The sequence below is a fragment of the Lagopus muta genome, chromosome 15 (assembly GCF_023343835.1).
Source record: "Lagopus muta isolate bLagMut1 chromosome 15, bLagMut1 primary, whole genome shotgun sequence".
NCBI classification, from domain to species: Eukaryota; Metazoa; Chordata; class Aves; order Galliformes; family Phasianidae; genus Lagopus; species Lagopus muta.
Genome location: NC_064447.1, coordinates 15,152,429 through 15,177,635, shown reverse-complemented (window position 1 = coordinate 15,177,635; position 25,207 = coordinate 15,152,429). Strand labels below are relative to the sequence as shown.

At 37.3% G+C, this 25,207-nt stretch overlaps 1 protein-coding gene across 3 annotated transcripts in view; it reads left to right on the top strand.

The window, feature by feature from the left end:
* Window positions 1-2,914: 2,914 nt before the first annotated feature.
* The window catches only part of SNX29 (sorting nexin 29), a 77,435-nt gene continuing 55,142 nt past the window's right edge, over window positions 2,915-25,207 (top strand). For 2 of the 3 annotated variants that reach the window (XM_048962337.1, XM_048962336.1), the window contains exons 1-9: window positions 2,915-3,019; window positions 9,126-9,190; window positions 9,956-10,008; window positions 11,876-12,000; window positions 16,462-16,642; window positions 18,484-18,554; window positions 21,463-21,711; window positions 22,988-23,357; window positions 24,187-24,299. In XM_048962337.1, coding sequence (XP_048818294.1) covers window positions 3,013-3,019; window positions 9,126-9,190; window positions 9,956-10,008; window positions 11,876-12,000; window positions 16,462-16,642; window positions 18,484-18,554; window positions 21,463-21,711; window positions 22,988-23,357; window positions 24,187-24,299 — 1,234 coding nt within the window. In that variant the 5' untranslated portion in view covers window positions 2,915-3,012. Of the gene's footprint in view, window positions 3,020-9,125; window positions 9,191-9,955; window positions 10,009-11,875; window positions 12,001-16,461; window positions 16,643-18,483; window positions 18,555-21,462; window positions 21,712-22,987; window positions 23,358-24,186; window positions 24,300-25,207 lie in introns of those variants that run through there. The other variant, XM_048962338.1, reaches the window with a different exon arrangement.

Here is a 25,207-nt window from a genome sequence, read left to right as displayed (position 1 = left end):
TTTTGGCACGTGTGGAATATCAGACAAATGAAAAGAGCATCTTCCTTCCCAGAGGGAAAGTTCTATTATCATTGCTTTTATTTCATATATACTTAGTCTTTTCTGTAATGATTGCTATTTTAATTACTGTTTTTTAAGGAATATTTCTCCCTTAAGTTTTTCGGTTTTAAATCTTCTTCAGAGACACTAGATCCATCATCACTCTTCAAGGCAGTGGCCTAATTAAAGTGTGCTGTACCAAACAAGAAATATCTGCAGTGTTCTTGATTTTGTACTGTGCTGGAAAAAAGTTAAAAAATATTGTGGATAAAGACAGCGTTGTTCTTTGCTGAATGTAAAAGTTAATGAACACAATAAATTGTTTAATAACCTCTTTATTATTTTTTTTTTATTAACTGTATGTACCCAATTTCTAGAATAGCTTATCTGCTTCCAGCCATAGAGTTAAAGCATGCAATTAACAAGATGTGGATTTCTGAAAATAACTGTTTCAGATAATTTCAATGCTTTTTCAGAAGATAATTGTCTGCAAGACTGCTGTTTCTTGAAGTTCAGTAATTTTTTTGAAGAAAAACTGATGTGCTTTTTTTATAGGTAAATTCATCTCACAGATCTTCAGGACTGTTGTACTGAGGCCACTTACAAAGGACTTTTATCTTTGGACTTTTTCAGCAAATATCTTTAGAGAACTAGAGAGGACTGAGACAAAGACTGAAAACTCTAAGTCAGCTAGCTGCCTTAGTGGGTGGGGGAAAAAATTACATATACTACCCGGGAGATCTGTATCAGCACAAAGTGACCAGTGTAAGAGCAACTCTACAGCCAGAAGAATTCCTCTGTGAGTCTTAGCTAATGTTGTTTGTGAAGCGAATGCAACAGCCTTTGCAGAAAACTCTCTTTCTCTTGTTAAGTACTATGTAATTGTGCCAACAGAATTTCTGAAGTACAGTCAGGCAAAAAAGCTTCCAGAAGCATTAGCAGAAGAACCCCAAAGCAGTCTAAACAAAGCCTTGTTGAAGTAATTTTTGGTTACATAGACCTTAGGCTAATGGTCTGAGGGATGAATTTCAGTCATCATACACATAATTATTGACATAATAATACTTAATTGAGTATTCTATCCAGAGATTTCATTTTGTTATTTTAATGTTGATGCTTAAAATAAGTTCTTTTATTTAATTTATTTGTGTATTTGTCCCAAAGGGAAAGACAAAATTCCCCTTAAATTTTTTCAGGCAACTAATTCCTGCCACCTAAGTATTACAATTTGAGCACATGCAATGACGTGAAATTGGCACTGATGGGGATTTCTGGAAGTATTAGGCTTCTCCAGATGTCAAAATAAACCAGCAGTCCAATTTGAGTTCATGGCAGGAAATGCTCTAGCTGGACGTTCAGTGCTTGGTATGCCTACATTCTGCCAAGGAAACATGTAACTCTAGGTCTTACTGTAACAAAATATTATTGTATATAATTACATCTTACAACTTTCCCTGCATCTCATCTTAAAACTTTCATTAAGGCTAGGAGTATAGTTGAAACATAATGAAACTTGGATCCTTAAAAACTGTATGTCAGATACAGTGTGACATATGTACTAGATTAACATTTTTATAATTACAGACTCCTCTAAGGAGTAGAATGATATTCTCACGGCTAATACTGAAAGCAGTGTGCATACAGATGGAATTACACACTCACTTCAAAGTGAAGCATTAACGTATTCAGTGGAAGAATGCACTTGTAGTGACTGGCTTGGTAAAACAGTCTGGCTGTGAAACTCGATTTCTATTAGCAGCTACAGAAGAAGGAGTTGTTGTTCTAGTTACTGCAAAATCTTTTGATTACTGCAGATATATTCTGGGTGCTAGGTGCCTATGACAGTGGTACATTTTTACTGCATAATAATACATCAATTGTCCCAGTAAAGCTATTAATACTTGCAGTCAGTGGGGAAGGCTAGTGCATCTTCCAGTTATACTCAGCCTTGAACAGTCACTGTTACATTATTTCTAATTCTAGTGTGTTTTAGGTCAAGTATTTCTATATTATTTAGAAACACCATTTATTGGAATTTTTAATTTCTGGAAGTCTCTGTGTAGAATGGCTCTTCCAGCGTCTTGAGATTCCATCTGCTTATGTGAGATATTTAAATAAATTTGAAATTATATGTTTCATGATAAAAATCAGATCTTATGCTGAAAATTACTTGAGGCAGACATGAAGTCTACATAGTATCCCCAGTCTTGTAAAGCATAGTTTCAAATAAACCTGTGATGCTTGAATTAAGAATGGTGTGTGTCTTTACTCCCAGTTCAGATAGTATCTCTGGGTCATGCTAAAGCAGGCTGTGGTTCTGTGAAATATCATACATGAGATCACAGTGTGTTTCCTGATGGTGGATAAATTTCATTGAATTGCCAGCCATTTTTTAGAACGTGTTCTATACAAAATTTGTAGCTGCATAGATCTGGCCACACAGAGCCAACAACTCTGAAATAGGCCTACAGCACTACTACAGTTTTTATTATTATTGTACCTAGGAGCCCTTGACAAAAAGACTATGACCTGCTGCAACGTGGTGAACGCACAGCACTGTGTAAGTAGTGAGACAGTGCCGAGAAGTGAATCACAAAATTTAAGAAAATGACTTCAATACGTTGATAGTGGGGGTTGCACAATTGCCGCACGGTTTCTGAAACACGATCCTCTCCGGGATCACAGCACGCCGTAACGCTCGACCTCAGCTCTCCCGCTTTTTGGTGCCGCGCGCGCTGCGACTTCGTGTCCTCAAGGGCTGCCGCCATCTGAGCGGAGGGCGGGAACGCAGCGGCCACGAGGGCTGAGGAAGCCCTGCGGGGGAGGAGGCTACCGGCGCGGAGCCGTATTTACTTTCCGGGGCGACAGGGCGGCTTTCCGGGGCGGTGCGTGTGCGCTGCTCGGTCCGGATTGGGGCTGCGCAGGCTGAGGGAGCGCGTCTGGAGGAGGGACGGTGCGAGCCTGGCGGCCGCCATGAGTAGTAAGTATGGGGCTCCTGCGGGGCCCGCTCCGCTGCCCGGGGTCCCTGATGGCTGCCGGGTCCGCGGCGCGTTCTGTGGGCTGAGGTGGCCGCGGGGACCCCCGCCCAGCGAGGCGTGGACCTGCACCGAGGGCCGAGGCGTCTCTCTCTTCCCCGCCTCTGTGCGGTAGGGCTGGGGGCTGCTAGTGGGCACGAGTATCTGCCTGGCCACGCAGAGCGAGGTGCGGCTCCGTGGAGATGCGGCTCCGTGGAGATTGTGTTGCGCCGCGTTGTGACCCGCCCTCGGCGAGCTCAGGGCACAAGTGATGCTGATCTCATAGCTTTCCGTTGCCTTGGCTGTGCAAGGCCACAGAAAATAAATATTCAGAGAAAATAAATGGCCAAGAATAAATTAAACAAACGAAAAACTTATTCATGTGCAATTGATGAGACAGATGAGAAACGTGATAGGTAGAAAAACTGGTACCTTAAAGTATTTAAAGTGTATCTGCAGCTTGAGTATGGCATTCAGTTCTGGGCCCCTCACTACAGAAGGAGGACATCAAGGCCCTGGAGTGTGTCCAGAGAAGGGCAGTGGAGCTGTGGAGGGCCTGGAACGCAAGTCTTATGGGGAGCAGCTGAGGTAACTGGGATTGTTCAGTTTGGAGGAGACTTGGGAGACATGGCTCTCTGCACCTCCCTGAAAGGAGGTTTTAATGAGGTGGGGATCAGCCTCTTCTTCCATTTAGCAACAAGGTGACAGGAGGCAATGGATTTAACTAAATTACTATGGGGAGGTTCAGATTGCATATTAAGTAAAGTTTCTTCTCAGAAGGAGTGGTAATGCACTGGAACAGGCTGTGCAGGAGGGTAGTGGAGTCACCATCTCTGGAGGTGTTCAAGAAAAGGGAAGATGTGGCACTGAGTGACGTGGTGTAGTGGTCATGGTGGTGATGGTTGATGACTGGACTAGGTGATCTTGGTGATCTCTTCCAACCTTATTGATTCTATTATGTCTGTTTGCCAAACTCAGATGTGACAAGGAAGCCTTGTGTGTGGTGGTATTCACTTCCAGCCCCTGTGTTCCTTACCTGACTTTTGAGTCCCTAAGAGTTGGAGGAATTTAAGCCACTTGACTGGGCCAGCATGAGTTGTTGGACGGAAGGATCCTGGTAGTCAACAGATATTTTGCTGTAAATATGACAAGATAACTGGCACCTTGTATATCTTGAAGCACATTTATAAGTGTTTTATTGTTAGTTAGTTAGTTTCTTTTTACTAAAGGAAGAAGGTGCACCAAAGATACTTTTCATGGCTCTGTTTAAACAATAATAAATTCAGTAATATATTTATTTATACAACTTTGATAATAGATATCTTTTCCAAACTTGAGTGTTGTCTTATCTGTTGTAGATTTTTCTTCCATCCTGATTTAAGGTATGGGGAGATTGCTTGCCAAATGTGCTAGGAAAAAAATGGAAGAGCTAACTGGGATAACTAAATGCTGTACTTTTTAGGGTCAGTAGCCATTACTTAAAATGAAACTGAAAATGAAAACATCTGTAGAGATATAAAGAGGAAAAAAAAAAAAAAAAAAAAGGTTTTGTGGAGAACTGTTAATTGGTGTTGTGAAAAATGCAAGCAACTGTTAAACCTTTCAAACTGTGGGGAAAAAAGAATTCCTCAAATGTTTCAGAGCTTGACACTGTATCGACTAAAACCTAATTCTGAAGTCGTTAGGAGCCTGTTTTCTCATGGAAAGCCTCAGCCCTTCAGTTCAGGCTTCAAGTAGCCTTCTGCAAGTCAGTCTTTGTATAAATCAGAGCAAAGTCTTTCTAAGAGATGCATCTTTGGGAGCTCCATTTGAATTATGTTCTTTGACTCAAAGACAAGGTGGTATCTCTTGTGGTGTAAAGCCTTGTAATGTTGTTACTAAAAGCCTTATTTTATTAATATATATACATTTAATAATGGATTCAGAATTAAAGAACAAAAAAGTATTAATTGCTTAAAAGTAATAATGCTTGATGTGACATTAAAGCTACTAATCCAATTGCTTGGCTAATCTACCTGTGTAGCTCATGACCTATGAGTTTTCCATTTTGATTAGATGTCAAGCTAAAAAAAAAATACTAATTTTGCTCTTTGTGAAACATCAAAGTTATGAAATACTATGCAGGTTTTTGTGGTGGTGGTGGTGGTTGTGGGTTTTTTTTTTCTTTTTTTCTTTTTTTCCAGAATAACATAAGTAGAAGAGTTAAGGTCTTTGTTTCCTTTATCTGACAGTAACATAGCATAAGATTTATGGAGGGAATTGTTACATAGGGAGGGAATAACACCATGGTCTATACTTACCTCCCTACCCAATTTTAGCCCTTAAACTTAAAAGAGCTGCTCCTTGATGTTTGACCTCCTTTCCTGATGGCTACCTCTATATATAACATGTATTTTTAGCTGTAGTGTATTTCTAGTGGATGTGAAGGCAACTTCCTGTAGATTTTAGCATTCCTTAATACTGCTAATTCTATTTGCTAATTACTTACTATTGTTTCATTCAGTGTTGAAAAAACTGAACTTTAAAGGGAAATAACATGAGGATCCTAGATTTATGTACTTGTCAAAAATTAGGCATGTTTTATGTCAGTTTTATGATAGTTTCAAAGCACGTGAAAATAAGGCTTGTTGAGGATGAGGCAGTAGGGTTGTAGTGTAGTACTACAGGGTAGTGTGCAGATCAGGTCTGGGTTGGCCTCTGAACTGGTACTAGAGCAAGCAAGAGCAATTTCAGCCTGAGATTTTATGTACAGGACTTCAAGAGGTATGTAAGAGAATTCTGAATTTTTGTTTTTAATCTGTATTTTATAAACGAAGACAGCTGTACTTGCAAATAATTTGCTGGAAAGCCTGTTTTCCTTACTTGCGTAATGAACGTCTGCATTGTGTGCAGATATTTCTGTTAAGAGGGAGGTGCAGTACCTTCCTCTGACCTGAGGGAGACCTGAGGATATTTTGAACTTTCTGACTGAGTAGTTGGAGATGAGAGAAGACTTTGTTTTTGCTCTTTATACTTATGTATTCACTTTTTTTTTTTTGTCTAGAGTTATGTATGAACTTCCTATTTCTATCTTTTTTTCCTGTAGTACTCTAAATATAACACCTTTCCAAGTAATGCTTTTTTTGTTTGCCTTATGTTTTGCATTTGTACGTGTTTTACTGGAGTTGGATTTTTGCTCTCCTTAATCTATAGAAGGGTATTTTGGTCACTTTGTAATGCACTTGTTATTTAAACAGTATAGAACTGATCACACTTGGTTTTTTTTTTCTGAATGTATGCGTGTCTGCTTAAAGGCTTTATTTAGAAAATCATTAAGACTGCAAAAGAACAGAATCTTTAATAGAGTTGGTAGAGACTCGTTTTTACCTTCCATCTACCTTGAGTCAGAATTAATTTCTAAAATCTTCAAAAAATTGTTGGCGTACTACATTTTCTAGGCTTATTACAAAGAATAAGAATCTATGCTTTGCTTGAAAAAAAAAAATGGCACATTTCTCAATTTCTAAAAAAAAATCAGACTGTAAAAATTATTTTTGTCTAGAATGAACTTGGAATGTTAAACATGGCAATAGTTGAGTTCTGCAGACTTGCACTTATCAGAAACCCCAGCTGTCCTCAGTATGGATGTTATGTTATGTAGGGTACTAGCCTTGTTAATAGTAAAGGTGACCTGAGCTAGTATGGAAATCGTTGGTCATAATGATGTGCTGTCATAATTGTTGTTAGTACAAATTTAAGTTCAGTAAGGACAAAATAGACATTACAGTGCTCTGAATCTGTGTAAACTTAAGGCTGTTTGAGTCTTTTGGAACATTAATTAGCATGCTGATCATTTCGTGTAGGTTTTCTGTATTCTGTGTTCAGATTCTGGTATCTAGTTGCAAACCATTTCCATGTTATCAAATAGATAAAAGAAGTATCAGAAGAAGCATCAGTTTAAAAACTAACATGGATTGCAGTTGTAAGACAAACTTAACCCACATACTTACTATTTCTTTTGAAAAGTGTTTTTATGTTGGGAAATTATTAATTGCATGCATTTGTTGTAATGCAATTTAAAACTCAATACCAAGAAAAATGTCTCGTTATGTCTGCTCTCCCATCGAAAGCATAAGGCTGTAGAGGACATGAGCTTGAAGCAGTACAGTGTATCTTCCGTTTTGCTTATGTTTGGCATTGCTGTTTATGGAATCTTGTAGTAAAACTTGAGGTTTAATTGTTTCCCTTGTTTTACAGTTGTCAGATTGATTATAAGCCATTAGATAAGTAGACATGTGTTGCTGTTTTTGTCATTAGATGCTTGATCTATCAAGTACAAGTTTGTGAAACTAATCTCTGTTGTAGCACAGTGTAAAGTGTTAAGGTTTATATGAATTAAGCTTTATCTTTGTAATGGTATAATTGTTTGGAAGTTAGAACGCACTTGGTGCCAGGCCTGTCTCTAGTGTCATCTGCTAGGGTTGAGAGTTATTTACATCTTCAGCTGAGTTTGTGTATGTTATTTGACTAACAGAACCAAACCTCAGACGTCATATTTCTACACAGTGGGAAGCAATTCAGAATCTTAAGTGTGATTTCTTAAAAATATCTGTAAGCATTCTGAAGCTTAGGAGCTAGATTTACATGTTTTTCCTATTACTTTTTTAAATTTTGGCATCATGTGCATCACAGACACAGCTTTTTTCATCCCTACTCCCAATCTCCCACATTTAAGATGCTTCCTCCTGCTGGGGAAGGAGTGAACTGCTTTTAATATTGTTCTGAAAATAGGAAATTCTGGGGTTGGCACCTTGCAATGCTGGACAGCAAGAGGAAGGGTCCAGTGTCTTTGATATTCCTCTTTACTGGAGGGCTTCCTGAAGGGGGTTGTGGTGCAAAAGGGTCTGGCCTCTTCTCCCAGGCAAATAGTAGGACCCGAGGAAATGGCCAGAAGTTATACCAGAGGAGGTTTAGGTTGGATATTAGGAGAAACTTTTTCTCTCAAAGGGTGGTCAGGCACTGGAATGGCCTGCCCAGGGAGGTGGTGGAGTCGCCATCCCTGGCAGTGTTCAAGAGGCGCCTGGATGAGGAGCTACGAGAGATGGTTTAGTAGCTTGTGGCACTGATAGGAATGGGAGGGTGGTTGGACTAGATGATCTTGCAGGTCGTTTCCAACCTTGTGATTCTGTGGCTTAGTATGTGGTAACTGGAGAAGCTCACTCATGCAGAATTTTAATAATTGGCTTTCAGTCTATGCATACATTAGTTAAATGTTCTTTGGGAGAAAAAGGAGAAAAGAATTAACTACTGGCAGGTCAGAGATGTTTTTTGAGCCTAAGCTCTGAATGAAGAAATATTGGAGGTGATGTAGATTAATTAAACCACAAATTTTGTATATATTCATGTGAGCTTATAAAGCATGTTTAGACAAGCAAAGTACAATGCTACTTGTTGTTGAAATGGTGGAAAAGTTAAAGATTTTCTGGTATAGTAACAAACTGAATTTTATAGGTATTAATCAGGAAGAAGACTACGCTGGCAGTTAAGTGTTAAGGGATTTTTTTTAACAACTGTTCAGTAGTAATTCCTCTCTTTCCTGTTTTCTCTTTTCTTGTGCTCTAGTGATATGCTGTACTGGTAGTTGTCCCCATATGAGAATTTATGGGATTGCAGTTTTGACTGCATCGTACATGTAATTCAACAACAATGGCAAAATCTTTAATTTATTTCAAGCCTTTCAGTATGGCCCCACAGGTAGCTGTGCTAAGACACCAGGAGCTGGTTTTACTGCCTGTACACTGTTACATTATACTTGGTGCAGCTGCAGTATACCCTGTATCATGAAACCACTCTTATTAAAATAAGAATTTAGATTATTTTTCAAACAGTACTCCTGTATATCAGTGAAAGGTTATCTGAAACATCAAAATACAGACTTATACTACATCATTTTACTTGGAGGAAATTAATCCATAAATTTAATGGAATAACTGGCATATGAAGAATGTTTTTCAGGGCACCAGTGTTGACCACAATATATTTCTCTTAAAATTTTATTTATTTTCAAATAATAGAACTTTGTTGGATTTTCAGGTTCACAAAACAATGACGTGAAAAGGCAGTTTCTTCTAGAACGGTTACTGGATGCAGTTAAGCAGGTGAGAAATCCAATCAATGTTTCTACAGTATTGTACAATATTCTGTGTCTTCAATACTGACCGGATATGTTATTGCCTTTATTTTGTTTTTATTTTTACCAGACAAAGAAGAAACCTTGTCTTTTGTATAGTACTGCTGAATTTTTGTGTCTGCTAGCAGATAAGTGTTCTGCAGATCTTATTTAAATTTGTTGTATAGACAAGTTATATTTGTAGTGCTTATATGTCTGAGATAAATTGTTTTCTGTGAGGGCTAAATTGGATAGCATCATACAGTATCAACTTTATTTCTTCACGCTGGGGTTTCAGTGAGGGGTAAAAATGAGACTGAGGGTACAGGAAGTTCAGCATATAGATTATAATAGATTTGATTCAACTTAAAAGAGCGTGGAAGGTAAAAGAATGCCTTGAAAGTGAGATAATCGTATGTTTTATAGAAAATAGTTCTATAAATGTAGCACTGAGCTGAGAGGGAGCATTTTTTTGTTTCTATGGGTATACATTTAAAACTCAAAAGTAATAATTTTTACTAATTTTTTTTCTTCAGATAATGCAGGTATGATGTTGTGTCTAGCAAGAACTGCTAGGGTAGTCTGTTAGTGGAATATGATGCTAAAAAGCAATTTTGGTTGCAGAGTGTATTTTCTAATAATCCATCTTGTGCTGTTTTCTTTTTGTCATGAGCTTTTATTTCTTAAATGAAAAGATTTCAGTGTATTGTGTGTCTTGCTGTAACAAAGCATTCTTAAAGTCTCTTTATTGCAGTGTCAAATACGGTTTGGAGGAAGAAAAGAAATAGCTTCAGATTCTGATAGCAGGTAAAGTATTCCGAGAAATTCTTAATGTACTTAAATTATGCATCATAATTACCTAAAATATAGGGCTCAAAATACTTCATACACTCAAACTCCACTCCCCAAAACAAACAGAAAAACAAAAACAGCAAAATAATGAGCTACTAAAAAAAAGACAAACCAACTTCCAAATAAACACCTGCCCTCTACCACGATGTAGTACAGGTGTTCTGTTTCACAATTAAAAGGAAGAGCAAATTGCATTGATAGATAGGTGTGTCTGTAACGTGTTTGGGTTATTACTGTAATATATTATTTGTGAGAAAATTTTGGAAATGAAGATAGTATGAGAATTTAGATCAAAATCCAGTAAAATCCACAGTTCTCAGCATTTTGTTCTCATAGCCTTTTTTTCATCTTTGAGGTTACAATTTCTTAGAGTTCTTTGTCTAGAAATCTAGGACTTCTCCATGTTTTTCTGTATCATTTAACACACCTGTATCCCACTACGTAGTAAATACTCTAGATGTGTGAGATTTATGTACATGTATATTGGGCATTGCAGAATACTTGACTTTTTTTTTTTTATTCCATTCCACTAGTGGCTAAATTCTTAAATTTAAAAAGTGCTTTTGTTCTCAGTGCATGTCAATTTTCAATAATATGAACTCTTTCCCAGAGTCTCATTTCTGTTCTGCTTTTTCAGAATTGGAAAGTCAAGTAGATTTTTTTTTTTTTTGATTATGTGTCTGCTAGCATTTCTATTTTCAACAGCACTATTTATGTTTAGCAAAAATCAGTCGTACCTACCCAAAATTCTTCTTGAGAATTGTTTAAATCTTATTCTGCTTTATTAATATTGCAACGTAAAGTTTTCATAACATGTGTACTGTGAAGCAATACAGGTTTAAAAGCTCTACTGCTCTGCTGATTAAGGTAGATATGTGACTTCTGTTCTCTTTTAGTGCCCTTCCTAAGATCCACTGCTTTTTTGTATCCTTGAATGAAACTCCGTTGTTTTAGAATGCTCAGAGTTCTGAGCCACCTCATTAGCTATTCTTATTTAATTGCTTAATTTTAGTTCAAGTATCTTTCCTTCCTTTTTGAAAGCAGTTTTTGCAGCCAGGTGACATCTTTCTTAAAACTTAGGTTTTAAGTATTGTTTATTCACTGGCAAAAATAAAACTTGGAGAAAATCAGTGCAAACTCTGTTGGAGATCTAATTTCCTTTATACCTTAATCCTTACTGTATTCTGTAGGTTACAGTAGTAATCCTTGTTTTGGCAGACTGAGCTTTAAAACTACTCTTGTTAGTGTTACTACTTGTATGAAAACTGATTAAATGGATTATTTTTAAAAATATTATCATAAAGAACAACATCGCTGGAATATTGTGCTTATTTTCCAATGCCTGAAGTTTCTGGGGGGCATTACAATGTTAATTTGTTTTCCTGAACTTGAATTATAATGCACTAATGCAAGCATCAAAATTGTCAACTAATTGTATAGGACAATTTAGTATGTTTTCAGAAAATTTATTGCATGTGTAGTATATGTATGAATATATAGTTGCTTTGCATGGAAATTAGGTAATCCAAAGCTGAATTACCGTGGCTAAAAAACACTATAGCAGTTGCAGATAACTTCATATCGCTAGTTCTACTGAGTGTAATTTGTATTTTAGCTTTAATAGCCATGATGAGACTGTGGGTTCAGCTATCTTGTACTGTTTTGTGAATAATAAAATTGATTCATCCAGAGAATCTTTCATTGTATGTAAAATAAAGGTTCTCCTGTACATACTCTGCTTAGAGATTTGGAGAAAACCTGCTCTTAGAGAAATGTAGTTGACTGTTCTTTTCACGTGATTTGCATAAAAATTTTGTTGCAGAGTCACTTGCTTGTGCGCTCAGTTTGAAGCTGTGTTACAGCACGGCCTGAGGAGGAGCCGAGGACTAGCATTAACAGCAGCAGCAATCAAACAGGCAGCAGGTTTCTCTAGTAAAACTGAAACAGGTAACTCATTAATCATAACTATTCTATTAAAAAAAAAAAAAAGTGCAAGGAAGCAGAATGATTTCAAATAAACGTTTTGGGTGGTGAACCAAGCTGCAGACTGCAGAGTAATTGGAATCTCATTAAGGGGTGAAAGTGGTTATTGCTTTCTTAATCTAGTATTTAACTTTCATACTAAGTTTCTGTAGGAGTTTCAGAACTGGAAAATGTGCACTTCCTATAGTTCCATCCTGGATAATATCATTGGCAAGTTCGTTTTGACATCTGGTAGTAATGGATATTGTGCAGTTGTGCTGTTTATACTCAAGTGGTTTCATTCTTAATGTTGTTTTACTCTGTTCTTTAACTGCCATTTTCTTTAGCATCAGAACTATTTGACTTCTCAGTACTGATGCCATTTTAAAAGCAAAACTTTTGTTGCTTTTATTGGGCAGTCAGCCAGGGCAGTTGTTTTTTATTACTTTAAAAAAAAAAAAAGCTTCCTTTATTTTTGTGCCTTCATTTTGAGGATTACCTTGTTTTTTTTATCAAAAGTATATACAGATATTCCTCATCACTAATTTTGTAGTGAAATTTGACTTACAATTAATCTTCTATAATTTCTTAACCAGTATCCACATCTTATGATAAAGTGTTTATTTTTTGAATTTGAAATATGTAACACATGGTGGGTTTTTTTTTTGTTGTTGTTTGTATTCAATACTCTATGTAACTATATGCTTTAGTCTCCAAATATAACTTCCCATTGCACTATGCAATTGCTTTTAATAGGTGTTACCTTAATGCTTTATGCATAAGTTGTTACAGTGTTGCCTTAAATTTCTCTGACAGCATCTCCTGTTGATGATAGGGTGAACTGATGGGTGTTTGTGTGCTGACCTTTTTTCTAATAAGTTAGAGCCTACAGGCTTAGCTTTCTGAGGAACTAAAGTAGTTATGCTTTTAGAGAAATCTGCATTTCTTTTACTTAATAATGGGCAGATTCTAGGTAACAAGTAAAACAATTCAGAGGTTTATAGAATCTTTACAGATTTTCTCGTTTATTCTGTATGCTTTTATTCTCTTGTGTATCTCTTCATTTAACTGTTTATTCTCTTTTTATACTCTTTGTTTGTCTTCATAGGTTAAGTTTATGTGAGAATGAATGCTGTAGCTGATATCAAAACGTGGTTGCATTCCCTGGAGAATTCACTTTAAAACATATTAGGGCAGTATTGCTAAAAGATTCTAAATAGCTCAACTTTTCCATTGCCTCTGCCTTACTAAAGATACTGGACTTACTGAAACCTTTCTGCCAGTGATACTTTTTTAGCATTTTTTTACTGCACAGATTCAGAGGTTCATAGGCTAATTAAGGTTGGAATTGTCCTCAGGAGGTCTGCAGTCCAGTAAACATCTATGAAGTTAAGTGAGATTGTTTGGAGTGTTATCCATCAGGAAACTAGTATTTCCAATTGTGTAAATAATCTCAAATCATCTTCTAACTTGATGCGCTCAAATAAGAAACCATTCTTTGATTGATTGAAATTGAAATGCACAATTGCTGAATGATGTGAATTTTTTTCTTTTCTTTGTCTAAGAAGTTGATGAGCTTGGCTTCAAACTGATCTCTGTGCTCTAAATTTTGGACATTGTTACTCATTGGTGCTGATTAATGATTCATTGTGCAATGTCATAGCTATTGCAACTGTGATAGAAGAAAAACTACATAGCCTATAGTAAAATTATACAAATTGTTTTTTACAGAAATTAAGATAAATCTTGCATCTAAATAGTATGTATACGATTGCTTGCTATGAAATTTAGCATCAGCTGTTAGGACATGAATTTTCGTTTAATTTTACTTTTGAAAAGAATGTGTTCATTTGAAAATGCCACTTGCATCATCTTTTTTCAACAAGGATGTCATGGGAAGACTTTGGGTACATGCCTCTACTTAATTTCCACTGAATAGATTTTGATTAAAAACTGATTGTCGGAATCCTTGGTATCTGTAAATAAATAGGATACCAAGAAACACTAAGTTTTGCTCTTGGCACAAGAGGAAACCTGCTTATTTTTTTCTGTTCCTGTAATAATTTCACTTCCTTCTTTTGCATTGTTCTGACTTTTAGCAAGACAGAAAAATTCTGTTGTTAATATGAAAAAATAAAATCATTAAATCATTGTTCACTTGATACAAATCCAACATTGTATGGTCTACTTTATTTTTTGGGATATATATGTATTTGACTTTTAATGCAGATCAAATAAGCTGTAGTCAAAGGGATATGGCTTAGGATGTTTTAACACTCTGATATATGCTGTGGACTTACTGTTTTATGTGTTTATCTGTCTATTAAGTTCTAGTTTAGCCAAGTATGCCCATAGTTTGCATGCCATGTAGTCCTGGGCAACCTGCTGTAGGTGACTCTGCTTGAGCAGGGTTTTGGGCCAGGTGACGTCCAGAGGCCTCTTCCAAATTCAGTGTTTTTGTGATTGGCAGTTCCATCTTTCCTGTATTTCATTGTTCACATTGTCTCACTTAGAACAATTGAGTTATTCTTGCACAGATATCAAATCTTATTAGCAAAACTTCTAGTAAATGAGTCTAACCTATTTGTTCAGTTTTCAAAAACTATGGCACTGTTGACAGCTTTACTAATCTAATGGCTTTCAGTAGAGATTAATAAATAAAATTGTACCCCCAAATGAGTGCATTTCACCAGAAATCACAACCTGTAGTAAAAACCTCTTTGAAACCTGACTGTGTGCTGTTTATTTAGCAGAGAAAAAGGGGAACATCATGGATGACCTCTTCCTGGTACTGCAACTACATTAAAATGATTTAGAAATGTGATAAGGAGTGACAGAATCTGTCCATTTTCTCTTTCACATGTGAATTTTTTTCAGTGAAATTTTTTACCTTCCTGTACATGTTGTCTTTATGCTGCCTACATTGAGATTATGATCAGAAGTCAGCATGATATTTGAGGTGATAGTGTACAATTCACTCCTACATTAGAATTTTTCCTTTTTTGTTAACGTATTAAAGAAAAAGTTGAACAATGACCTTCATTAAACTGTCAAAAGGAATGTGTGCTTGTCTTCCTTGACATATTGATGTTTTGAACTTTTTAAAGAATTCTTGGCTTTCTCATATCTATATCTATATATATCTATATATATATTTTTTTTCTTAAAGGCCTGTCTACCCTAAATTCAGTTTCTTAGTACATTACTGACAATATAAATTTTCAGCTTTCAAATACTTATGTGAGTGTAAAAAAAAAAGTTTTATCAGTGTTTGGGGCAGTGCAAGGGAAGTATTGTTGTGGGAACAGGTGTTGCCTTTTATATTTAACACTTAACTTTATCCTCTGTATGTCTGCAAATTATGGATCAACCCATTCCTTTTTACTTAAATTCTATCATTTCGATTTTATCATTTCGCAGAGAACAGTAAAAAAGAGTTCTAGACGCATTTCTTTCTTTGCATAGCATATTCCCAGATGTGAATCTGTTTCTTGAGTGAAATACTAGTTTAAATACACTTTGCAACTTGAATATGATTATTTTAGAATGTAGGCACAAATCCTTCAATGTGTTTGGTGTCTTCAGTAAAGTGACAAGTTCTAAGTGCTTAAGTGGCCAAAATTCTGTAGAAATAATGTGAGAGTTAACTGGAGAGTTATATGTAGATAGTAAATCGTTCACTTTTTTTCAAGTTATAAAACAGTCAGGGAACAATATATAAAATTGCATGGTAAATTTATTTTGTTGGGATTTATTCAATTGGGAATATTGGAGATAATTTACTGTGTGAATCAGTCCTTGTTTTGAAATAATATGTAATGAAACTCGCTTTGATAGGAGAAAGTAAAATATGTGGGTTGCTCATAAAGTAATGCCTCTTGTTGTATGATACTGGCTCAAGGCATTAGAGATGGATGTTGGTGGGATGGCAGCAGAGGCTGAACCTTCCCACTATGTCTTGTTGCTGTGCAACAGATGGTAGCAGAGGGGCAGTCTGACAAACTGGTGTCTGACATGGAGGTGTATATGAAGGGAGAGTGTAGAATTCCGTTATACATATGGGGAAAAATTGCACACATTGACATTCATGGGTGTGTGTGAATGTTTCTGTTCACCATACAATGAATGTGAGCATAGTGGGGCAGTGGGTGTTGCATTTCAGCAGTGGTAACGGCAGCATGAAAGGAAAGCAATGTTCCAGACAGCCATGTACAGCTGCCACAGCATGAAATGAAAAGCATCTCAATTTCCTCATCTCTGTGAATCAGATAACGGTGGTGACTGTTGAAAAACACTGTTTGGAGAATTTGCTTTACCAAACAGTGTTATTTGCTCTTTGAATCTGTTGTAGTTTTCACTGAGACAGATAGGAGGCATTACTTTCCAAGCTACCAATGTAGATAAAGCAAGAGCTTACTGTGGTGCTTTTGTTTTGTTTTTCTGCAGAGCCAGTGTTTTGGTACTATGTGAAAGAATTTCTGAATAAACATGAACTACAGCGCTTTTACTCTCTGAAGACAATTACTACAGATATCGGCAGAGGTCGGGCTTGGTTGCGCTGTGCATTGAATGAACATTCCCTAGAAAGATATGTTCATATGCTACTTGCAGACAAGAATCGGCTTAGGTACTGTATTTGATGTCACTGTAACGCAGGAATTGTGCATGTAGTGAGAAATGAAATATTGAGACTGAAAAGTCATCAAAATACCAACAGAAAAACTCCCCAAGAAATACAACTGTAATAATGTATAGTGTTATTTCTAGTCTAGTTTTCCTACTTGACCTCACATGTGTTTATTTTGTTCATTTTTGAAATTTTCAGTCACTGAGATAGTGGCTTGTGCCCAAATTTGTGTGTGACCTGAAGCTGGCTTCATTTTTGCATGTGAGAATATACGCTTCTATATTTATTTCCATCCTCTTTCCTGACCCTCTTTCCTGCTCTTTGAGCAGTTGTTCTCTCTGATACCTTAATACTGTTATGAAAGAGACTTTGAGTGCCTCCCTCTCTCTAATGAAATCACATAGTATTTCAGCCTTGATTTTGTTATTTCAGAGTAGTAGTTGCCTGTAGCCCGCTTGGAGGTGCTTACCCTGTAGTTTACAAGCTCTGCCAGTCAAGCAGTGGGTAGCTACTTCTGTAGGTTACTTGGAAATATTTTATGAACTTCCTTTTACAGAATTACCACATGAATGATTTCTTAGGTTTTCACAATACAAAATATACTTTGGATGTGCAAAATAGGCAAGAATGAACATTTTTGTGTGAGTCTTACCTTTTCTGTTACACATATTACAATCCTTTTTTTGTTTTCTTTTTAATCTGTGGCATTTATTATTCTAATTGTTGAGCTTGAGCTACTTAGTGAATTCAGCAGAAAAGCTCTATTTCCATTTGCATCAACTAATGAATATACTTTCAGAACTGATCTCTTTAGTAACTTTCAGTCTGTTCCAGCCCTCTGTAGCTTTCTTGCAAGATAGATTTTAAATGAAGTCAAATAGAGACAAAGCAAGATTTCCAACAGTTTTCAGATTTTTATTGTCAGAGAGATTTGTGGTTTAGATTACTTGGTTTAGTACTCTGATGCCTGTAACGGTGTATGTGCTGTAGCAAGACTGTCAGCACTCTGAGCACTGTAAGTGAACTCTTGTTTCCAAAAATGCTTATTGTAGAATACTTAAGATATGTTATTTAAATTTAAGTGAAATTTCCAGAATCAGTTTATGTTCTGGACTCTTATCAGTTTTGAAAACTTAAGTGAATCTATTATGTTATGTAGATTCTGTTCTATTCTATATTCTATTCTGTTTAATGTAGATTGAGGTCTTTTTTGCTGTCTGTTTTTATGTTTTCTTTTAAATCTGAAAGCTGACAGTTGAAACACAGCATCCTGCTACTAGAAAAGGACTGGATTTAGAACAACTAACATTTTGTTCACTGTGAAGTTTCTTTTCCTTGCATCAAATTCCTAGTTGACCCTAAAAATTTAGGGTAATTGATGTGGTTTCGGGTGTTGAAACAGCCTGTCAAAGTTAGTAAGATATTTAGGTTGTGTTCATGCATGCTTTGTAAATGTCCGGTGACCATAAAGTCAACTGTAATTATTTTAAAACTTATGTATGTTGAATAGCAGCAATAGACATTGACAAACAATTGTGATTACTATTGTAGCATGAACATCCTTGTCCTAAGTGTTTTTTTTCTTACCCGGTAAAAAAGATGTGGAGCTACAACCACAGATAAAATACAATTTCAGTGAATCTCATAGTTTTCAGCTAAGGAAATGCATGTTTATTTATTGTGATTGTTTAGACAGTCTAAATATTTCAGATGTTCAGGGAGTTACTGTGATGTACGTTTGATCTGTTGATGTAGTCGTACTTATTTTTCAGAGTTTTGAAAGTGGAATGTATTGTAAATGTTCAACTCAATATTATTTTCTTTTTCTTTTCACATCATAGTGTCTTCTATGAAGACTGGTCTTTTATGATGGATGAAGAACGTTCTAGTATGATTCCTACAATGGCAGCTGGTAACACCTCTCTTATATACTACTATTTTGGGAAAACTGTTTCATTTTGAGATGTCATTTTGTTTCACTTGTAAGGATTTTCTCTGTTAGCTTCTGTGGAGAATATGCATCAGATACACATTCAGGTAAACGGTAAAGGTCTTATGCCAGTTTCATAGAATCATAGAATCATAGAATCACTAAGGTTGGAAAAGACCTAAAAGATCACCCAGTCCAACCGTTCACCTATTCCCAATAGCTCCTACTAAACCATGTCCCTCAACACAACATCCAGCCTTTCCTTGAACACCCCCAGGCTCGGTGATTCCACCACCTCCCTGGGCAGTCCATTCCAGTGCCTGACCACCCTTTCTGAAAAGTAATACTTCCTCATGTCCAGCCTGAATTTCCCCTGGCGTAGCTTGAAACCATTCCCCCTGGTCCTATCCCTAATGACACGAGAGAAGAGGCCGACCCCCAGCTCACTACAACCTCCCTTCAGGAAGTTATAGAGAGCAATAAGGTCTCCCCTGAGCCTCCTCTTCTCCAGGCTGAACATTGCCAGCTCCTTCAGCCTCTCCTCATATGGCCTGTGTTCCAGACCCCTCACCAGCTTCGTTGCCCTTCTTTGAACACGTTCCAGGGCCTCAATATCTTTCTTGCAGTGAGGGGCCCAAAACTGGACACAGTACTCGAGGTGCGGCCTCACGAGTGCTGAATATAGGGGAACAATCACCTCTCTGCTCCTGCTTGCAACACTGTTTCTGATGCAAGCCAGGATGCCATTGGCCTTCTTGGCCACCTGGGCACACTGTCGGCTCATGTTCAGCCGAGCATCAATCAATACCCCCAGGTCCATTTCCTCTACGCAGTCCTCCAGCCACACCGCCCCAAGCCTGTAGCGTCGCCTGGGGTTGTTGTGGCCGAAGTGCAGGACCCGGCATTTGGCCTTGTTGAAACTCATTCCATTGGCTCCAGCCCAGCTCTCCAGCCTGTCCAGATCCCTCTGTAGGGCCTCGCTACCCCCAGGCAGATCCACACTTCCAGCCAATTTAGTGTCATCTGCGAATTTACTGAGGGTGCACTCGATGCCCTCATCGAGGTCATCAATAAAGATATTGAAGAGGACAGGCCCCAGCACCGACCCCTGCGGAACACCACTCACGACCGGTCGCCAGCTGGATTTGACTCCATTCACCACCACTCTCTGTGCCCGGCCCTCCAGCCAGCTCCTTACCCAGCCAAGAGTGTACCCATCCAAGCCTCTGGCTGCCAGCTTCTGCAGGAGAATGCTGTGGGAGACAGTGTCAAAGGCTTTGCTGAAGTCTAGGTAGACCACATCAACAGCCTTTCCTTCATCCACCAGATGGGTCACTAGATCATAGAAGGAGATCAGGTTGGTCAAACAGGACCTGCCCTTCATAAACCCATGCTGGCTAGGCCTGATCCCCCGGTCACCCTGCACATGCCGCATGATCTCCCTCAAGACAATCTGCTCCATAACCTTCCCTGGCACCGAGGTCAGGCTGACAGGCCTGTAGTTCCCCGGATCCTCCTTACGACCTTTCTTATAAATGGGAGTCACATTGGCAAGCCTCCAGTCATCTGGGACCTCACCAGTCAACAAGGAGCGCTGATAGATGATGGAAAGCGGCTCGGCTATCACCTCCGCCAGTTCCCTCAGCACTCTCGGGTGGATCTCATCTGGCCCCATCGACTTGTGACAGTCCAGCTGGAGCAGTAGGCCTCTGACTGTTTCTTTCAGAATCACAGGGGGGTTAGTGTGCTTCCCGGCCGAGATTACCAGGTCAGAGAGAGGGGTATCCTGAGGATAACTGGTCTGACTTTTAAAGACAGACGTAAAGAAGGCATTCAGAACCTCCGCCTTTTCCTTATCCTCAGTGGTCACATTCCCAGCCTCATCCAGCAAAGAGTGGATATTCTCCTTTGTCCTCCTCTTACTGTTAACGTATTTATAAAAGAGTTTCTTATTCCTTTTCACACCAGCAGCTAGGTTAAATTCAAGCTGGGCTTTTGCCTTTCTGATTTCACCTCTACACATCCTAACAACTTCCCTGTATTCATTTTGAGTGGCCTGTCCCTCTTTCCACAGGCGGTAGATTCTCTTTTTCTCCCGGAGCCTCAGGAATAGCTCCCTATTCATCCACGCCGGTCTTCTTCCCCGCCGGCTCATTTTGCAGCTCAGGGGGACTGCCTGCTCCTGCGCCCTTAAGACAACAGTTTACGTTATGAATTTTCTAAATCCTGAGTCTAGCTTTTCTATAGGTTCCAAAGTGTTTCAGATGGATTTTCTGACCCTTTGCTACTAAGGATAATTCTTTTCTTCCTCTAAAACTATCTTGATTTGAAGAAAAAATCGGTTGCTCTTGACCTGAAAAGAATAATAGAGGTAGGATTTTTTTAGTCAGACCCAGAATGCAGATAAATGTACTGGAAGAAAGTGTAAGACCTGGCTACATATAGCTTAATTTTCTGGAATGAAGTCTCAGAAGCTGCGTATTGTTATTGTATACATCGTTTTTCTGAGGTACACTATCACATGCTTCTCTATGCAAGATAGAATTCACAGGTTTTTATTCATGAAGTATGGGATGCAACAAATTTTAAAGCTGCAGTGAAGATTTAAAAGACTGTAAATAAGCCGGTTCAGCTGCACATTACATACTCAAAAAGTACTGTGAACTGCATAAGTAAAGATAAATTCAGAACTTGAAAACACTTGAGTAGTATTTTAGAAAGAGTGAATGATATGTGGAAAAGAAAGAATTCATGCATAGAGAACGGCAGGAAAATCTGGGGGAAAAATGTTATATACCTGTCAGCGTTGTTATATACCTAGGTTCTTTTTCTGTAACTTTTTTGTAAAGTGGGGTTTTGGTCTTACTTTTTTCCCTTCTTTTATCTGAAGGTCTGAACTCCATTCTGTTTGCAATCAGCATTGATAATAGAGATTTAAATGGACAAAGCAAATGCACACCCACAGTGTCTGATCTGTTAAAAGAATCAACACAAAATGTAACTTCATTATTGAAAGAATCCACTCAGGGTGTTAGTAGTCTTCTTAGAGAGATAACTGCATCCTCTGCTGTCTCCATTCTCATAAAACCTGATCAAGACACTGATCCGCTTCCTGTTCTCTCAAAGAATGTAAATGCTGGTAAGCATTTTTGCTGTACTGATGTCATTCAAAAACTTATATACTGTCATAGAAAAAAAAATCTAAAAAATGCATGTGCTGTGCGTACAAAACAGTTGAATGTGAAATGTTAGGTGTGGTTCATTCTTCTTTAATTTTGTTTTCAAAACTACAGGTGTGGATAATGGGAAGCTAATAGTTATTTTGGCTTCCTTTTATCAGTGCAAGAGGGAAGCTAGACTGTCGTGTTGGTGCTGTAATTGTGACCTGAATTTCAACTTCTTACTCATAAAATTATGCTTTGAAGTGTCTGATGTAATGATTTTTCACTTTTAGTATGTTTACTTTTGGCATTTCGTTAGCCATCTAAACTGTTGTTATATACCAGATAAAAAAAAAAAAAATTAAGCTTGTAGTCTTCAAACAGCAACTAAATTTATAGTCTAAACTCCTATATGAAACAGGTAATTACCACAAATGAAAAATTAGTCATTGCTTTTCTTGGACTTTAAATATGTTAGTGGTGTAACCACTTTGCAGGGCACCATCACTGACAAGGGCCTGATATTTTAGTGCCTTGTAATTTGAAATTAATCAATTAAAATGTGATATTTATTATACATTAGAGTCTTAAGCAGAGTCTGTAGACTCTTTTGCAGGGTCTGTGGTGATGGAACAGGAAATGGCTTGAACTTCAAAGAGGATAGATTTAGGTTAGGTATAAGGAAAAAGTCTTTTACTGTGAGGGTGGTGAGGCACTGGAACAGGTTGCCTAGTTTTGTGGCTGATGTTCCATCTCTGGAGACTTTAAAGGCAAGCCTGATCTAGCTGTGCATGTCCCTGTTCATTCCAGGGGAATTGGACTAAGATGACCTCTAAAAGTCTCTTAAAACTCTAAGGACTCTATGATTGTCAGTTTCAAAAGTAACGAAGGTGTATTTTATTATCTTTATCGTCATTATTTCCCAGGAATATTTCATGGTTTTTTTCCTTTTGTTAGATATGCTCTGAAATACACACTTATAAAAGTAGGTGCCTGAGAGGCTTTTTCTCTTGGATTTCATTTTGTTGTTTGTTGAAATATTTTTTTTCCACTTCCAATTGAATACTATTATATATGCACCTCAAAAATAATTCTTGAAATTTGAGTTACTTCGATGTGTATGGAAAGATAATGAAATGCCTAATTAAATGGATTCTTTCTTCTTTTATAAACTCATTCAGTACATGAGTTCTGTTAATGTAATACATCCTTTTTTTCTTTTTTAAAATATGTAAACTTTTATGTTGCTAATAGAATTGAAATATAAGAAAGATCGAAAAAAGAAGAAGAGGGTGACAAATATAATATCATTTGATGAAGAAAATGATGAACTAAATGTGGGAGAAGTCACAAAGACCCCTATTATGGGACAAAGTTCAGAGGAGAGTTTAGATAGATCTTCAGTTTTTATATTACCCTCATCTGAAACCAATCATGGAAAAAATTCTAACGAGAATGAAAGTAACCACTCGTGGAAAAGTAATTCTGTTTTTATGAATGGAGAGTATGAATACCAGAAACTAGATGTGAAAAGTATTGATGATGAAGATGCAGATGAAGATGAACTATGTGGAAAAACATCAGGAAATAAAGGCACAGAAGCAGAAACTGAAACTTCTGAAAAGTAAGTAACTTTATTGAAGAAACCAGTGGTAAATTTTTCTCTTTTTTTCCTTCTACTTTCATGGTCACTGGCAAATTTGCCTAACTCACAAAAATCCTGGTAGAGTTTTTTTTTTGTTAGTTCTCTGTTTAAACTATTTGGACTAGTTTTGGGATATTTTGCATTTATGTTTCACCTAAAATCAGAATCTTGAGATTTCAGATTTATTCTCCATGACATTCTCAGTTTCCAAAATTTTTGCAAAGCTGCAGTTCTGACTTCTTTGACATTTACTTATTCTTAGTGTGATACCAGCTTTAGTTTGGCTTCACAGAAAACCCATGTATTTTAAGCAGAGCCTGCTAGTATCAGAGTAATGTTTACCAAGACAGAATCATAAAACTGATAGTTCGAAATAATCTGATCTTCGAATCATGGAGTTATAGAATAGTTTAAGTGACCTTAAAATCATTGAGCTCTGCCTCCTGCCATGGACAGGAGCACCTTCCACTGGACCACCTGTTGCAGTGTCTGATCATCATAATGGAAAAGAATTTCTTCCTAATGTCTAATCTAAAACTATCCTCTTTTAGTTTAAAAACTGTTACCCTTTGTTCTGTTGCTACTCCCTGATGAAGAATCCCTCATCTTTTCTGTAAGCCCCTTTTAAGTTCTGGAAGGCTGCTAAAAGAAATTTGTGTGTGTCTTCTGTGAATTTATGTACATCTGAACTAAGAAATTGGCAGGGAGATTGAAATAAAGGCTTTTCATGCAGTCATATCTCTGAAAGAATTATGAGCATTGTGGAAATCTTTGACTATGTAATATTTGCTTTTGTTTTTCTGTATAGGCCTCATGAAATTGTCACATGCAATTCTCAGATATGCAGCTGGACTCCTCTGCAAGTTCTGAATTATGACTCGGATGTCCTGTTTCCTGTCAGTGCTGTTGACTCCCAAACTGGTAAATATTTTAATTGTATGTAATACCAACAAGCTTTGTAATGAAATTTCTAACGTGCAGCAGTGGTGAACAAGCATGGCATTGTACAGACTGAACAAGATGTTCGAATTTTTTTTTTCTAGACAGTAACAAAGTTCTTTGTAGTAGTCTTATAGCTCATTTCTAAGCTGGTTAGTTGAAGAGGATTTATCCATGTGAAAATAGACTAGAGATCTATTGTCATTAAGCTGTAGTCTTGTATGCATGGTGTTTTGCTAATTATTTGAATGGTTGAATAAGAAGTGTCCTTATCCAATTGGTAGATGCCAGTGAGCTGGAAGAAGCTGAAAGGTTGTTTGGTAGTTTAATTTGACCTTGGAGATCAGAGAAACTACTAACTATTGAATGTAATTCAATAGAAGTTGTTATCTCTGTATAAACAGGATGAGGAGTGATTGGCTAGGAAATAGTTGGAAAAAGTTATGGGAGTTATACGGGGTTACAAGTCCATAATGAATTAGCAGTATTGTGCTTCTACACTGAAAGCACGTTTCACACTGAGATGCTTAAATGAAAGAGTCACTTGTAAGTTTATGCACTGGTGGCCTCTACACTTTTGGGTACTGCACTTAAAGAATGGTGTGGTCCATACCTTGAAGAAAGCAATGAGAACGGGTAGAGGTATGGATAACAGCACTCACTACGTTTTCAGTATCTGTTCTAGTGTCAAAAAACTTCCTCAGAAATGTATGGAGTTGATATTTGCTAGCTGTTTATAAAACATTGCCTTTGAGTATTTTCAGAAACCAATTATCACTTCCCAGTGGCATTCAGATAATCTATTTTAATGGTAAAATATTGAATGCTTTTTGGATATCCATCATTTGTTCTGAGAGTTTAAAGAGACCGTTAAATAAACAGCTGTGAAA